Source organism: Ovis canadensis, chromosome 4, assembly GCF_042477335.2.
Source record: "Ovis canadensis isolate MfBH-ARS-UI-01 breed Bighorn chromosome 4, ARS-UI_OviCan_v2, whole genome shotgun sequence".
Taxonomy (NCBI): Eukaryota; Metazoa; Chordata; class Mammalia; order Artiodactyla; family Bovidae; genus Ovis; species Ovis canadensis.
This window is the reverse complement of record NC_091248.1, coordinates 48,267,014-48,283,744: the sequence shown is the minus strand read 5'-3', so window position 1 is coordinate 48,283,744 and position 16,731 is coordinate 48,267,014. Positions and strand designations below refer to the sequence as shown.

At 38.0% G+C, this 16,731-nt stretch overlaps 1 protein-coding gene across 2 annotated transcripts in view; it reads right to left on the bottom strand.

Moving 5' to 3' along the window:
* Positions 1–5,195: 5,195 nt before the first annotated feature.
* ELAPOR2 (endosome-lysosome associated apoptosis and autophagy regulator family member 2) overlaps positions 5,196–16,731 on the bottom strand; it is a 215,435-nt gene continuing 203,899 nt past the window's right edge. For both annotated transcript variants that reach the window (XM_069587760.1, XM_070292381.1), the window contains exons 20-22: positions 16,346–16,524; positions 15,170–15,335; positions 5,196–6,815 (exon numbers count right to left, since the gene is read on the bottom strand). In XM_069587760.1, coding sequence (XP_069443861.1) covers positions 6,756–6,815; positions 15,170–15,335; positions 16,346–16,524 — 405 coding nt within the window. In that variant the 3' untranslated portion in view covers positions 5,196–6,755. The remainder of the gene's footprint in view (positions 6,816–15,169; positions 15,336–16,345; positions 16,525–16,731) is intronic.

Below are 16,731 nucleotides of genomic sequence, written 5' to 3'. Positions count from 1 at the left end.
CAGAGCATGTATTAATTTCTTGTAACTAATCTGACAACATAACATGAACTCAGTGGCTTAAAACAACAAAAATTGACTCTGCACAGCTGCACCTTATTGGCTATGGGGAGAATCCGTCCCATTCCTCTTCTAGTTTCTGGTGGTGGTCAGCTTCCTGACATCATATCACTCCAATCTCTGCAACCGTCTTCATGTCACATTCTCCTCTATGTGTCTCTTATGAGAACACTTGTCATTGGATTTAGGGTACACCTGGATAAAGCAGGATGATCTTATCTCAAGATCCTTAATTGCATCTGCTAAGGCCCTTTTTTTGAAATGAAGTAACATTAGGATATGTAACTTCTAGGGGGCCATGCTTCAACTCATGATAGGGAAAAAGAAGATTACCAAGTACTTGCCTTTAAGAAGCATCAAGACTGGAAAATATGCTAATGAGGAGACTGCCACTGAGGGAGACAGTGAGAGGAAGGAAGAAGAGGCTAGGAGGGACCCACAGGCTAAATAACCAGGGCCTAGATAATCAAGACTGATACTGTTTTTAAAATATCCAGAAATAACGAGTAGGTGCATAAAAGCCAACATGACTGGCCTTGAAGGAAATAAACTGAGTCCTATGTTAGCAATTCTCTTCTTCCCTCTAGAGGCCTTTGAATTGGCACCCTCATCAATGTGTCCAAAACTTACCAGATGCTCAAAGACAACAGTGCAAACAGTCTCTAAATTCTCAGATTCAAAACATGGATGGGAGGGAGTGGGCGTGGCAGATTGGGTAACAGTAGTTTCAAAAAAGACACTGGATGTCAAAAAAGACACTGGATGTCAAAAAAGAACTCTGCTGTGACTGAAACTGGCAGGAGTGCTAGACAGGTGTACTCAGAATGAGTACCTGCTCAAAATCAAGGCTGAGGCAAGGCTGATGGTAGAGAAAATAACTTAGTCCACTGATGGGATTTGACAGGCCGAGGAAGACAATATCAGGTAAGTTGTTCAGAGACACTGCTGATGCCCAAAACAATCAAACTGATCGTGGATCTTCTTAAACAAGACAATTAAGTTGTGGGTGAATCCTGAGTGGGTGTTTCTGAGGACTGGGTTTGATCTGTGGTCACTGTATTTCACTCCCTGTCTTTACACTGAAAGTGCATTGACTGACAGCTCTCATCATCTTTTTCTTCCCTGCCATGAACCGTGTTTCCTACTGAAATGCACATACCCTAACATGTGATCCCTAGAAGTAGTAATTTTTTTAAAGAGCATTCAGCATATGTATGGAAAATAGCAACCACAAAATCTTTTTTACATGAGCCATTTCAAACCAATAGGTTTTGGATTGATTTTTTTTAACTCCAGTAACAACATTTCATTCTCTCAGAATATAAAACTTGCTGAGCTGATCCATCTTTGCAAAAACGTCCTGAATGCAAGGAACTCAAGCAGAATGATGTATCCCACTCATAAAAAAACATGCCAGAGCCACATGATATGGTTGATTTTTGTTGGATTCCTGAGTGTTTACAGCTTTTGAAATTCTCTGTGTCCTCTCTAGTTTAAACACTAATATTCACTTGCCCACTCAGTAACATAAAAACAGTAACATAAAAAGGTCCCATATGCAAACTGTGAGGCAAGCTGGTTTGCAGACCACATAGAAGACAAATTAACAGAGTGGCTGAGAAAGGAGGTAATTCAGCCAGTGTACCTTTGCAGACTTCAACCCCGCAGTTCCTCTCAGCTAGCCCCCCTGCTTTATCCATGTATCCACCATGATAGTTTGGGGTGTCAGAGCTCTGTAGCAAAAGGCCACAGAGAAGCAAAAATAAAGTGAGGTGCCAGGAAGATGGAACATCAGTTCAGTCCAGTCGCTCAGTCATGTCTGACTCTTTGCGACCCCATGAATCTCAGCACGCCAGGCCTCCTGTCCATCACCAACTCCCGGAGTTCACTCAGACTCGCGTCCATCGAGTCAGTGATGCCATTCAACCATCTCATCCTCTGTCATCCCTTTCTTCTCCTGCCCCCAGTCCCTCCCAGCATCAAAGTCTTTTCCAATGAGTCAACTCTTCGCATGAGGTGGCCAAAGTACTGGAGTTTCAGCTTTAGCATCATTCCTTCCAAAGAAATCCCAGGGTTGATCTCCTTCAGGATGGACTGGTCAGTATGGATTAAAAACTTCACAGTCCTAACAAGGCCCAAACCCATGAATAAGGCAATTATCACTCCTACTCTGTGAAAGAAAGTTTAGATTTGCATAATCCCCACTGGTTGGACTCATTAATTTAACCCAAGAAATGGTAATCTGAAATCTGTTGATGGCTTGGATGGAAAACCTTAGATGGCTAGCTACGATAAAAGGAATATTACTCCCTTCAAAACCAAATTTACCAATATCCACAAGCTGTTTTATATAGTATTCTTCATTCAGGAGTCTTTATTAATAAGATGAGGAAAATTCCAGCAAATGAAAAGCCTACCTGGGATATTTTGCTCAAGGCAATTGGAGGTCTGTTTCTTGAACCACCAATTATTAAAGGAATCCTAAGTGTCCTTTGCAGTTCAGTCAGTCTTAAAATAGGATTTGGTAAATACGTGTGGACTGAGGTGTACATGGCCTGAATACATGCAATGGATGCTCCAGTGCTGCCAGCGAACCCTATGCAGCACTAGAGCTCAAGAATCTAGGCTGACACTACTTTTATGCATCAATATATGTTACTTCCAAATAGTTAACTGAAATAAATCTGCCAAAGAGATTGAATATTATCTCCAAATCTAGTTACCTTAGCAATAAATGTTATAGAAATCACAATGAGAAAAGACTTTTAAATCAGTCTTACTGGTTGACTTGAACCAATTCACTTGTTTTATCATTTCCTAATCAATATCTACAATCAAGTCCCAGAACTATAAAAGGAACTCAGAGGAGTATCTGGCTTTGTCTTTGGTGAGTGATTAAATCACCAAAGGAAGGTAATGGGCTATTTTTTTCTTGATCATCTGTAAAGACTTGAGAAACTTTGAAGGTATAAACTCCTAAAGGGCAAAGAATCTGTGGAAATAGGTTATTTCAAATAGTTTTGCTTGTGGGTTGTAGTGATAGAAAACAGTGGTCAGCAAGCCACAGCCCACAGGTCAAATCCTAGCCTAGCATCTGATTTTATAAAATCTGTGAGCTAAGAATGCGTCTACATTTTTAAATAATTGGAGAAAAAATACCAAAAGTAATATTTCATGACAAGTAAAATTGAAATGAACTCAAATTTCCATGTACATCAAGTTTTATCAGAATGTAGCCATACCCATTTGTGTATAGACTACCTGTGGCTGCTTTCACGCTACAATGGCAGAGCTGAAACAGAGACCACATGGGCTGAAAAGCTGAAAATACTACCTGACCCTTTACAGAAAAGGACTGCTGATTCAGACAATTGCAACAGTAATATCCATTCATAGCAACTGTATTAGTAGTATCAATTAATTTTCAGTTATTTGTCCCCATCTCTTACTTCATTTATGATTCTAAAACGAACTCATCTGAAAACATTAAACCGAAATAAAATTCAGCAAAAGTGTAATCTCTGGCCATTTACTATGAAGGTGAACTCCATTTTAGTGTCCAAAGAAGAAGTCAGGTGTTGGTATTTTTTTAGGTTTATCCTCCTTGAGTCCTTTTCTTAGAGCAAGCTTAATTTAGAACTTGGTCATGTAAACCTTAGATAATGTTCATAGTCACTAGGAAATAGATGTGAGGATATATAAATCCTCTGAAGAAGTTCTACTCTACCTATCTTCAGTACAGAGAGGTAAATGTGAGCAATACACTGCCAATGAAATCAACTTCCCACCCCAGCTCTCAGGAAATTTCCTTCATGAGGAAGAGAGAAATGACCTGCATGTTAATTAGCCTCCCATCAGGAATGACCATGAATTCACAGGAAGTAGCTCTACTGACAGATGTCAGATGACAGTTGACCAGATGTGTCTTGAACTACCCCAGAGGGTAAATGACTAGACACAGGTGATCCTTCCGCATAACCATTTAAATCACCTTTTCTCTCCTTGGGAAGAAAATAATGACAAAAATCTACACAAAAATACTATGAAACATTTTTAATCCTGGAAAGGACTTGATTACTAGTGATCAAAGAGGGGAAAAGTCAATAAAAATAAAGTTCAATCTTTTAAATCAAGTGAATACAAGTCAAATTGCTCAACACCGTTAAATGGCATGATATAATTTATCCATGGATCTCATTCAGTGGAAAACTGATTTAAATATGTTTTGACAGAGTACTATGAGATTTTATAGGTGATAGCTGACTTAATGGATTATTTAAGGCTTCACAACTGCCTTTTAGAAAAATAACAAATAACTTCTTCTTCTACCACCTAGAAGGGAAAAGATATAACAAATGTCAATTAAAAGTCAGAAACGTGATTAATTTGTTTATGCCTTTCAACATTACACTGAGCTTTGCAAAGGCAAGACATAAAGTAAGTTTTATAGCCAGAATTCATCTGAATATCTTCCTCATAATATCCTCCTTCTGTCATACTTCTTCAGTGGTTGAAATAAAATGACAATCCACTGGGATCCAAATGGAAAAGTCAGCTCTTTCCAAAGATGGGACTGAGCTGCCAAAATCTATTTAATATCTAAAATAAGAAAAAAATAAATAAAATTTTCAATACCAACTATGTTTTCTGAGAGTTCATTAAAATTTAAGGCATTTTTGACATGTCAGAGATTTCAGTCCAGTGACAAGAGAAGAAAGACACTATCTGTGAGCAAATCCCAATTATCTCTATGGCTTGGAACATACATGCTGAACACAGCAAAGATGAAGACAGAGGTGGCAGGTGATCATGTAGAAACTTCCTGACTCTGTCCAGTCTACACAACTTTGCCAGGGCTCCTCTGAAACGGTGCATTTCAAGTGTATTTTTATTCTTTTGTTTAATTTTTTATCAAAATGGGGAATGGCTCACCAGCAGCATGGCAGGATAAAAATGATCAATGCCAAAATAATTTCACTGTAATGTAAGAAATTAAATGTAGAAGAGGTGTATGTAAGCAATATCCTCTGTGAATTTCACAAAAAACAACAAAGCCCACCTCACCTATACTCATGAGTCCAACAGTAGTGACATACACAAAACAAACACTCATTCAACAATAACAGAATGGTCCACTGTTTTACCCACCAGTGAAATAAATTCAATTATTTATTTTTCCTTCATTGGCCACAAAACTAAGGATGACCTGCTGAATCAAAAATTACAAGGCATACCTCATTGACAGACTGGGGGCAAAACATTTAACAAACTTGTCCCTATGCCCTACCTCACTGGCCAATTACCAATCTTTTTAAAACTCTGGATTAAAACCTGTAAAGATCACTGTTTATTGAAAACAAACAAGATCACCTTAGATTATAACTGGTCAGGAAACTCCCCTCTTTCCTAGTTTTAAAACAAGTTTACACAAAATTGGTCATACCCAGCTTCGTTCAAACTTCTTTTGACAAATATTCAATTCCTGCTAATATCAGTATAACCTGTCCATTAGAGAAAATACCACGATTATCTGGATCATTTTTTAATAAGAGCAACAATACTGATTTCATAGCTGCTTATGGTACAACAACATTCTTATTTTGAATACAGATATATGCAATATTCTAAAATTGAATTTCTAAGTAACTTAAAAAGCAAACTTCTATGGAAGTAACAATCCTTACAGTCTAGCGTGTAACCTTTGATGCTTGACACAGGGCAAATGTACCCACTGCCATTTTCGGGAGGCCATACATTATCCCAGTACCTCTGTACAGTTATCTGTACTGATACACAAGCCATCCCACTTTTTTTTCATGACTTTGGAAGTGATTTGATTAAAAAAAAAAAAGCTTTCCTATTCATTCTAAATTATACTTCAAGTATTACATAAATTGTTTCAAGCCATTTGACTTCTGTGATAGTGTCAGCTTGTTTTTATTAGGGGAAAGTCTAAGCTTCTCTTTGCCTTTTTATTTATTTTTTTTAAGAATCCCATTTCTTAAAAAGCCCTTCTTACCAGTTCCAACAAGGATGGAATTTCAAAGGCGATTATAAGTTTAGATAACCCAAACACATGCTGACTCTTCATTAAGAATTACTGTTTACTTAGGCTCCTGAAATCAAGAAGGATACCCTATGGAAAAATGAAAAATCTATTGTTTTTCTTTGTTCATCATTTTTAATAGAAAACATGTTTAAAGGTTGGTCAGGAAAATAAATAATGAGAAAAATAACTGTACCTTAAAAAATTTTTCAAATCTTCCCCAAAATATAAACAAAGAAAAGACATACATGGGATCACAATGAATATGCTCACATCAGCCCTCCAAACACACTTTTTATATAGAATTTATAAAGAAGAAAAATTACCCATTAATTATACGGCATGCATCAGCAGTGCACTGGTGGGCTTAACCTTGGTTTTGAGTTATGTGTATATACAGATAAATCTCTTCCTGAGTTGAGCTTCATCTTCAGTTGAGACTCAAACCACTTGCTTTCTCATTTTTGGCAAGACACTTGACCATGTGATAAGGCAATCTAACATTTCAACCTCCTTCCCTTCTCAGTGACGTGGCCCTCCTCTGTAACATCGCCAATGTGCCGGATATGAGGACAGGCTCTAAACTATGGTTCTGTAAAACTAGAGAGTGGGTTTCTTTGTTCATTAGTCTGACAGCTACAGCACTGTCTTTTCATATATTTGGAGATCTTGAGGATTTCAGTTGAACAGATTCAAAATGGTCTTCTTTTTCCTATGGGTGGAAAATATAAAGACAAAAACAACTCATTAAAATTACAGTAAGTTTTAGGATCTTACCTACCCAGAAAGTAAGTTCTGAAGTCAGTTCAATGTATGTACCAGCCATTCATAATTGGGATTTTACATTTAAAGGGGAGGGTAGTAGATGTAAAACAGATACCATGCCTACCCCAAAGACACACAACCCAAAATAGAAGCAAACACATGACTATAATAGATACCAAAAGATACAGCTGTGATCCTTATGAAGAAATTCACTGAGACCCTTCCAAGGAGGACATCTGATCTGAGTGCTGAAAGAGATGACCTATCCATGTAAACTGCAGACAGTAAACTAAATATTCTCAAGATAACATAGGGTAAATAATAAGAAAAAAGGAGAGCAGAAATAAAGAGAACACAAATAAGACATACGATCATTTGGGTTCACTGTTAAGTTTAAGGAAAATCTTTGGGGATCATGTTTACTAAAGATATTAAAAACAAGCCATCTCAGATAATAAATCAAAATTTGAATGCAAGTATATCATTGATGGAATTTGTTTTATAATGCATTCAATCTATTAAGATAAATTATTCTTCCTTAATGGGGAGAAAAGGAAGTAGTGAAATTTTTCCCAATGTTTTCATTGCTAGACAAAGCTTTCCAAAGGCTGCTATAATGTAGTGGAGAGACTATGCTGTTGAGGAGAAAAAAGATGAAAAGAAATAGGATTATTTTAAAAGTAAAAGAAATATAAAGCAGATCAGTCCTGGGTACACATGGATATGTGTATAAAACCGAAAAGTGAAGTGAGAAAATAACAGGAAATAGATTCTGAGTATCTGTCAAGAAGAATCAGTTTCCTTTTGTATCTTCTCCCATTTGAGCAGAGAAGTCCAAGACTTCAGATCCACTTTAGGGCTACATGGTCAGGATTACAGAAAAAGAAAAAAAATCACAATGCAAACCAGCATATCCCATTTCCCTGCCTCTGCCCAGGCAACAAATCCCTGGGAGAGCAGCCTGCAGGTTGCAGCACCCTAACCCACTGGTTCTAGGAGAATCTACCTCAAGTCTCACATGTCCCAGCCTTAATTTTGTAGGAATAACCATCGATAATCCAAATATTTGTTAAACATCTATATGTTGCAGGAACAGGAACACGGACTAGACTTTATGGGATACAAAATGCCTGCCCTCAAGGATCTCACTGTGTATTTACAGGAAAGAGCACTAGACATCAGCCATGAACTAGAAGGGAATGCTGAGGTTTTTGTGGCCTTGCTTTCAGAAGATTTGATTTAACCTGTTCCTCAGGAAGGGGAGGCAGAGACCTGTTGGTTATCCTCCAGGCAATGTTTCAAGTAAAACACTGGAAGCCCTCTATACAGTCATGTTTGCTTCACAGGGCTTTCGTCACCATGTCCTCTGTATTCACAGGGGATTTTGCTCCTATAACTGATATGGTGGGATATATACATACATATGTGTATGTGTATGTGGTTAACATCACTAATTAACTGGAATCTCCTGATGGCAGGAATTCTATCACTTTTTAATTCCCATAAAATGACCCAAGGCCTCACACATCATTGGCTATCAATCAATGGTTGGGAAAAAGTACTGAAACACCAGCATGGAGAAAGAAAAATTATGAATTGGGACTCAGAAGATGCAGTTTCTAATTCCTAACTCACCCTCTCTTGGTAGGTCTCAGTTTACTCATGCATTAAATAAAGAGGCATACAAAATGATCTTTTAAAGCTCTAAATTCAAGAATCCAAAGAAAATCCAACTTCTCCCAGAAGTTTCTCCTTAGCTTGTCACTAAAGAATGTATTCTTTTCTCTTCTGTTGTGCTCCAAGAGACCCTACTCAATACTCCTGCCATGTAACAAAAAGAATAAAACACCTAGGAATAAACCTACCTAAGGAGGCAAAAGACCTGTACTTAGAAAACTATAATATACTGATGAAAGAAATCAAAGACAACAACAAACAGGTGGAGAGATTATATCATGTTCTTAATTGGAAGAATCAATACTATGAAAATTACTATACTACCCAAAGCAATCTACAGATTCAATGAAATCCCTATCAATGGCATTTTTCTTAGAAATAGAACAAAAACATTTATAATTTGTAAGGAAATAAAAAGATCATGAATAGCCAAAGCAATCCTGAGAAATAAAAACAGCTGGAGAAATCACCCTCCCTGACTTCAAATTATCTGGTAAAGCTACAGTAACCAAGACATGACAGTACTGGCACAAAACAGAAACACAGATCAATGGAACAGGATATAAATCCTAGAGATAAACTCAAACACCTATGGTGACTTAATCTATGACAAAGGAGGCAAGAATATGCAATGGAGAAAAGACGGTCTCTTCAATAAGTTGTTCTGGGAAAACTGGACAGCCACCTGTGAAAAAATGAAATTAGAACACTTCCTAAAATCATACACAAAAATAAACTAAAAATGGCTTAAAGACCTAAATGTAAGGCCAGACACTATACAACTCTCAGAGAAAAATGCAGCCAGAACACTCTTTGGTATAAATCACAGCAAGATCTTTTATGACCCACCTCCTAAAGGAGTGAAAATAGAAATAAACAAATGGGACCTAATCAAACTTAAAATCTTTTCCACAGCAAAAGAAACCATAAACAAGACAAAGGCAACTCTCAGAATGGAAGAAATTATTGGCAAATGAAGCAACTGACAGGGGATTAATCTCCAAAATATACAAAAAGCACCTGTAGCTCAATATCAAATAAAAACAAACACCCCAATCAAAAAATGGGTGGCAGACCTAAACAGATATTTCTCCAAAGAATAAATGGCCATACAGATGGCCAGGAGGCACATGAAAAGATGTTCAGCCTAATTATTAGAGAAACACAAACCAAAACCACGATGAGGTATTACCTCACACTGGTCAGAATGGCCATCATCAAAAAATCTATAAACAATAAAGGCTAGAGAGGGTGTGGAGAAAAGGGAGCCCTCTTGCACCATTGGTGGAAATGTAAACTGACACAGCCACTATGGAGAAGAGTATGGAGGTTGCTTAAAAAACTAAAAATAGAACTACCATATGACCCAGCAATCCCACTTCTGGGTGTATTCCTGGAGAAAACCATAATTCCAAAAGATACATGCACCTCAGTGTTCACTGTAGCACTATAAACAATCATCAGGACATGGAAGCAAACTAAATGTCCATCAACAGAGGATCAGTAAAGAAGATGTGGTATGTATATACAATAGGTTATCATTCAGCCTTAAAAAGGAACAAAACTGCCATTCAGAGACATGGGTGGACCTAGAGACTGTCATCCATGAGTGAGGTAAGTCAGAAAAAATAATATTGTATATTATTCCATAAATGTGGAATCTAGAAAAATGGTACAGATGAACCTCTGTGCAAGGCAGAAAGCAGGCACAGATGTAGAGAACAAACATGAGCACCAAGGCGGGGAAGAGGGGGAAGGATGAACTGGGAGATCGGGATTGACATGTATATACACTATTATGTATAAAGTAGACGACTAATGAGAACAAAGTATACAGCACAGGGAACTCCACTCAATGCTCCATGGAACCCTAAATGGCAAGGGAATTTTAAAAAGAGGGGATATATGTACAAAAAAGATCTTCACAACCCAGATAATCACGATGGTGTGATCATTCATCTAGAGCCAGACATCCTGGAATGTGAAGTCAAGTGGGCCTTAGAAAGCATCACTACGAACAAAGCTAGTGGAGGTGATGGAATTCCAGTAGAGCTATTTCAAATCCTGGAATATAATGCTGTGAAAGTGCCACACTCAATATCCCAGCAAATTTGGAAAACTCAGCAGTGGCCACAGGACTGGAAAAGGTCCGTTTTCATTCCAATCCCAAAGAAAGGCAATGCCAAAGAATGCTCAAACTACTGCACAATTGCACTCATCTCAAATGCTAGTAAAGTAATGCTCAAAATTCTCCAAGCCAGACTTCAGCAATACGTGAACCATGAAATTCCAGATGTTCAAGCTGGTTTTAGAAAAGGCAAAGGAACCAGAGATCAAATCACCAACATCCACTGGATCATGGAAAAAGCAAGAGAGTTCCAGAAAAACATCTATTTCTGCTTTCTTGACTATGCCAAAGCCTTTGACTGTGTGGATCACAATCAACTGTGGAAACTTCTTCAACAGATGGGAATACCAGACCACCTGACCTGCCTCTTGAAAAATCTGTATGCAGGTCAGGAAGCAACAGTCAGAACTGCACATGGAACAACAGACTGGTTCCAAATAGGAAAAGGAGTACATCAAGGCTGTATATTGTCACCCTGCTTATTTAACTTCTATGCAGAGGACATCATGAGAAACGCTGGGCTGGAAGAAGCACAAGCTGGAATCAAGATTGCCGGGAGAAATATCAATCAGCTCAGATATGCAGATGACACCACCCTTATGGCAGAAAGTGAAGAGGAACTAAAAAGCCTCTTGATGAAAGTGAAAGTGGCAAGTAAAAAAGTTGGCTTAAAGATCAACATTCAGAAAACGAACATTATGGCATCTGGTCCCATCACTTCATGGGCAATAGATGGAGAAACAGTGGAAACAGTGTCAGACTTTATTTTGGGGGGCTCCAAAATCACTGCAGATGGTGATTGCAGCCATGAAATTAAAAGATGCTTACTCATTGGAAGAAAAGTTATGACCAACCTAGATAGCATATTCAAAAGCAGAGACATTACCTTGCCAACAAAGGTCCATCTAGTCAAGGCTATGGTTTTTCCTGTGGTCATGTATGGATGTGAGAGTTGGACTGTGAAGAAGGCTAGGTGCCGAAGAATTGATGCTTTTGAACTGTGGTGATGGAGAAGACTCTTGAGAGTCCCTTGGACTGCAAGGAGATCCAACCAGTCCATTCTGAAGGAGATCAACCCTGGGATTTCTTTGGAAGGAATGATGCTAAAGCTGAAACTCCAGTACTTTGGCCACCTCATGCTAAGGGTTGACTCATTGGAAAAGACCCTGATGCTGGGAGGCATTGGGGGCAGGAGGAGAAGGGGACGACAGAGGATGAGATGGCTGTATGGCATCACTGACTCGATGGACATGAGTCTGAGTGAACTCCGGGAGTTGGTGATGGACAGGGAGGCCTGGAGTGCTGCGATTATTGGGGTTGCAAAGAGTCGGACACGACTGAGCGACTGAACTGAACTGAACTGAATGTATGTGTACAACTGACTCACTTTGTTAGTACAGCAGAAATTAACACAACACTGTAAAGCTGCTACACTCCAATTAAAAAAAAAAAAAAAGACTTCTACTGTAGCCCACAGGGAGAAAGGTTCAAAACACCCTAGGTCTCCCTAAGTGTGTTTAAAAGCCCTTGACCTTCCTGGACCTGAATGTTCACAGGCACAGAACTCCAGTAGATGAATAGAAATAAGGTGGAATTTCAGCTACTGAAAGGGACATACTGATTTGTGGCAGTGGAGGATCAACAGTGTAGTTTGATAATGAGGCACCTGGGAAGGAGTAACCTTACACCCTGAGAGATGCAAAGGTTTTTGATTTTCAAAGTTACCCTTTCACCTCCCAATGAAGGAAAATGTTCCACTCTCAAATTCTTGCAAGTGCCTTAGATTTAACAGTCTACTGTTTACCAAATCCAGCAGATGCTTTCACCACATTTTGGTTGCCATACCCCCTTAAACTTAATGAAAAGTATAGAAATAGCTGGTATGGTGCCAGCTTCTGCCCCAAAATAACAATCGACATGTCCATTCCCATCACTCAATCATTCCATGGAGTGGACAAATACCACCCAGTCTGCGGCATGGGCAAACAGGAAAAGCTGGACTAACTGTCCTCAAGCAGTCTCTCCAAAGACAAAGAGACACAGCTGTCAGAGGTGAATCAGAAACACTAAGGTTTATAAGCCAGCAAGAAGGTCGCAGGCACTATCAACCAGTGCTGCCTAGTTAAAGAGATTCCACTTGGTGTCCCTAACAATCATAAATAAATTCTTTCTTTCCGCTGGCACCAAGTGTACCTACAGGACTATACTTTTTGTAAGAACCAGACATTAACTTCTCTCCTAGAAGCAGCATAGCTTGTACCCTAGGAGTGTAATTTAACTGTTTATGAAAACATCCTCCTTAGATCATGTAGCTCTTAGACAACTGCGAAGATCTTTTCAAAATCAGACTACTCTTGGTTAATCAGAGTAGATTCCTGGAGGGAAAACTGACTTGTTATTCACACTCACTCTATGGGTTGCTAATAAATTTAAAAAGATGGAATAAAAAAAAATGTATGAAATCATGCCATTTGCAGCAACATGGATAGAACTAGAGATTAATTACTAAATGAAGTCAGTCATTAAAAAGAGACACCATATGATATCACTGATATGTAGAATCTAAAATATGACACAAATGAACCTATCTACAAAACAGAAACGTAGAGAACAAACTTGTGGTTGCCAAGGATGAGGGGTAGGAGGAGAAGGAAAGATTAGGAATTTGGGACGAGCAGATGCAAACTGCTACGGAGGTTTGGATTTTGTTGGGAGACAACTCTCTATGGTCCTTTGGTATTTCTGCATATCTTGTGAATACAACACTGATTCCCCTTTGTTCTAGACTACTTTTTCAAAGTGAAAGTGAAGCCGCTCAGTCGTGTCCGACTCTTTGCGACCCCGTGGACTGTAGCCTACCAGGCTCCTCTGTTCATGGGATTCTCCAGGCAATAGTACTGGAGAGGATTGCCATTCCCTTCTCCAGGGGATCTTCCCGACCCGGGGATCGAACTTGGGTCTCCCGCATTGTAGACAGGCGCTTTACCATCTGAGCCACCAGGCACTGGCACCTTTTCAAAAGTCTTTATATAGAAAGACTTTATATATATACATCTTTATATATATATGAAGATGTTACATCCTTCCAGAGCAAAGGGCAAGCTCACGTACAGTCTTGAAAACAGTGTTTCCCTCTGGAGCAATGAATGAGGATGCTAACTGTCCAGTACAATAATAATAATATCTCTCTTTGGAACAAAGGCAGAGATGCTTGCTGCCCATTCTGAAAGATTTAGGTTCCCAAGTTCATTATAGGTTCGTTACCTATAATGCAGCTCACCAAGAGTAATCTGTAGGAAGTGAGGCTTTGAAACTGGGATAAATGCTGAGGTTTTGGCTAGTGCTTCTGTTATGACCATTTAAACTGTCCTTTGTCTCTGATCAGAAATTCTATGTCTTCTAAAGTATCCATGAAATCATAGGAGGCTCACTTGTTAGCTTATAAGTAGGGTAAATTCTCAGCTCTTGACAATCACTGTACATTCACTGTCCCTTAGCAATAGTACCCTCCATAAACTAGCATAGTAAGCAAAATCAAATAGCCATTAGTATAAGGAGAATAGGGCTTATTCATTTATTTTTAAATGATCCCCTATGATATATTTATGTACCTAAATTAGGAAATGATTACTAAAGCACCCACAATAAATGTAACCTTTGCCACATGCCCTGCCTGCTGAAAATCCTTTGAAATGCAGTTTCTTTCATGTTTCATTCTATTTTCAATCTTGCAAAAGTAAAGCGCCATGTTTTATCTTTTAAGTCAATAAAATGCGTTTACAAATAATATGTAAGGCTTCATGTTATCTGTTTGGATATAGTAATCATTTCAAAGCTGATTAATGTGATACCATCTGATAAGGTAATATCTCAACATTTTATATAACTTTTATTTTCTCTAAATGAAACAATCTTGTTCTAAAACAAAATATATAAATAAACATTGGATCATTTATTTACCTAAAATTGTTTTTGTAATACTATTAATACATTATCTTTGTACAAATTCAAATATTACAAAACCGTATTACTTCAAAGATGAAAGACACCCATTAATTAAAAACTCTCAAAATGCAGCTATCATTCGTAGTTTCCTGCTCAGATACTAATATAAATGTACATTTAATACAAATGTGATAGTCTACGGTCGCTCTCACTTCACTGACCTTGGACCTACTGACATATCAGTACACACAGACATCTCCATCTGTACCAGCTGCAGGATTGCACAGCATCCCACTGCTTTGATATATGGAAATATATACTTCCTGACGGTGTTAAAAGTTGTTTCTACCTGGTTAACCAGCAAAACAATACTGCAGTGATTATTCTTGTATTTACATCTTTCTGTATTTCCAAAAGTATTCCTACCAGATAAATACCCACAGAGATATAGATATGTTCCATGACAGAGTTTTCAAGAACATTGCTGTTAGGCTAATATGGCCTCTTACTCATAAACACACAGTATTACCAGGTTAAAATTCTGCTGTTACCTTTGTTGCCAAGGATTTGAGTTTTCCCAGGAGGGACTGTTTATTGGAATATACAACTTCCTCTTCATTATCTTCTCCTTCCATGATAGCACAGCTGTCTGCAGCTGGGAGCTCACACTCTTTCGAGTTCGTAGTCATCACTAATTTGGAATATTTGTACTCCAGTCTAAGTAGTGGTGAATATATAAATAGATAAAGAGGCATTTAATATAAATTAATACTTATTTGGGGTGGTCATACACCAGCTAATTGTCTTGGAGTAAAGTTGCTTCACCAACAGATTTCCTTCACCCATCACCATAACACTATGTGGTCTCATTAATCTACCATCTATATACCAATCTTTTCCAGAATTTCAGAGACTCAGTACAATATAGTTAATTCTATAAGATTTATTTTACATCACATAAAGTGGCCGATTATGACAAACTTTTGAAAAACAGAGAAAATAAGAGGTATGAATAAATTTTCATCTTTTACAAATATTTGGGAACTAATTTAATATGCAGTTTTCCAAAGTTTAGTTCATAAGATGAGAACATTATATATAGGCAAGTGATTTGGTCTTTACTACTTTTTTCACTCATTGCTTTCTATTTCCCACCTCAGATTATAACTGTCCTTAGATAACACAAAAAAAACTTTCACAGCCCCACTGACAGGTAAATCATTTTTTAAAAGCCTAATCATATAATGTATCAATATATAATTGGTAGTTAGACTGAATACTCAACTTCAGATTCTTGAAGTCCTGGAGTAAATAAAGATGATACTTGCCTATATGCTTAGTCTGTTTCTTTGCAAATATTTGCCCACAAGAAACTGAAAAAACAATGATGGGGCAAGAAGGCAGCATGATGTCATGAAAATAAAATAGACACACAGAGAAAATCTGCCTTTTGCTCTGAGCTCTGCTCCCATCTACCTGAGTAGCCTGGAGCCTCTGTTCTCTATCTTATAAAAACAGTGAGTCCAGTGCAATTATCTCTAATGTTCTCTAGTCTTTCTGTTATCAGAATAACAACCATTCCATTTGCCTTCTTAAAGACCTTTCCCATAACTCTTTCAACTAAGAGAAAATTCTTTTGGCTCTGGGAGAAATTGTTGAGTATGGTGATTAAACCTAAAATTTTCACGACAAAAGAGATTCCTCATTCTTATTCGGAGGTTACTTACTTCTGATTCTTTTTCCAGAAGTAGCAAGTTAGAGCCACCAGCAAAACAGCTGTAAAAGCTCCCACGCCTGCTCCCACTTTTAGCCAAAAGTCAACTGTTTCACAGGTTGACAACTTTTTTTCAGGCAAAGAAATTCCTTTAATGCACCACTTAGGCTCATTCCATACATATAAAGTTTCCTTTCAAAACACAAAGAGGACATCGAAATTAGATTTAGAAGGAGGAGGTCTTGCTAACCCTTTATTGACAGTAGGCAGAGAGGATTATTCAGCTTTTATCTAAGCTGAAGCTCCACGAAGAGAGGAAAGAGACATAGAAGAGAGAGAATAAGGAAATGATGAATGAAAATGCAACAAGACCATCAATTGTCAGATCATGTTTGCTTC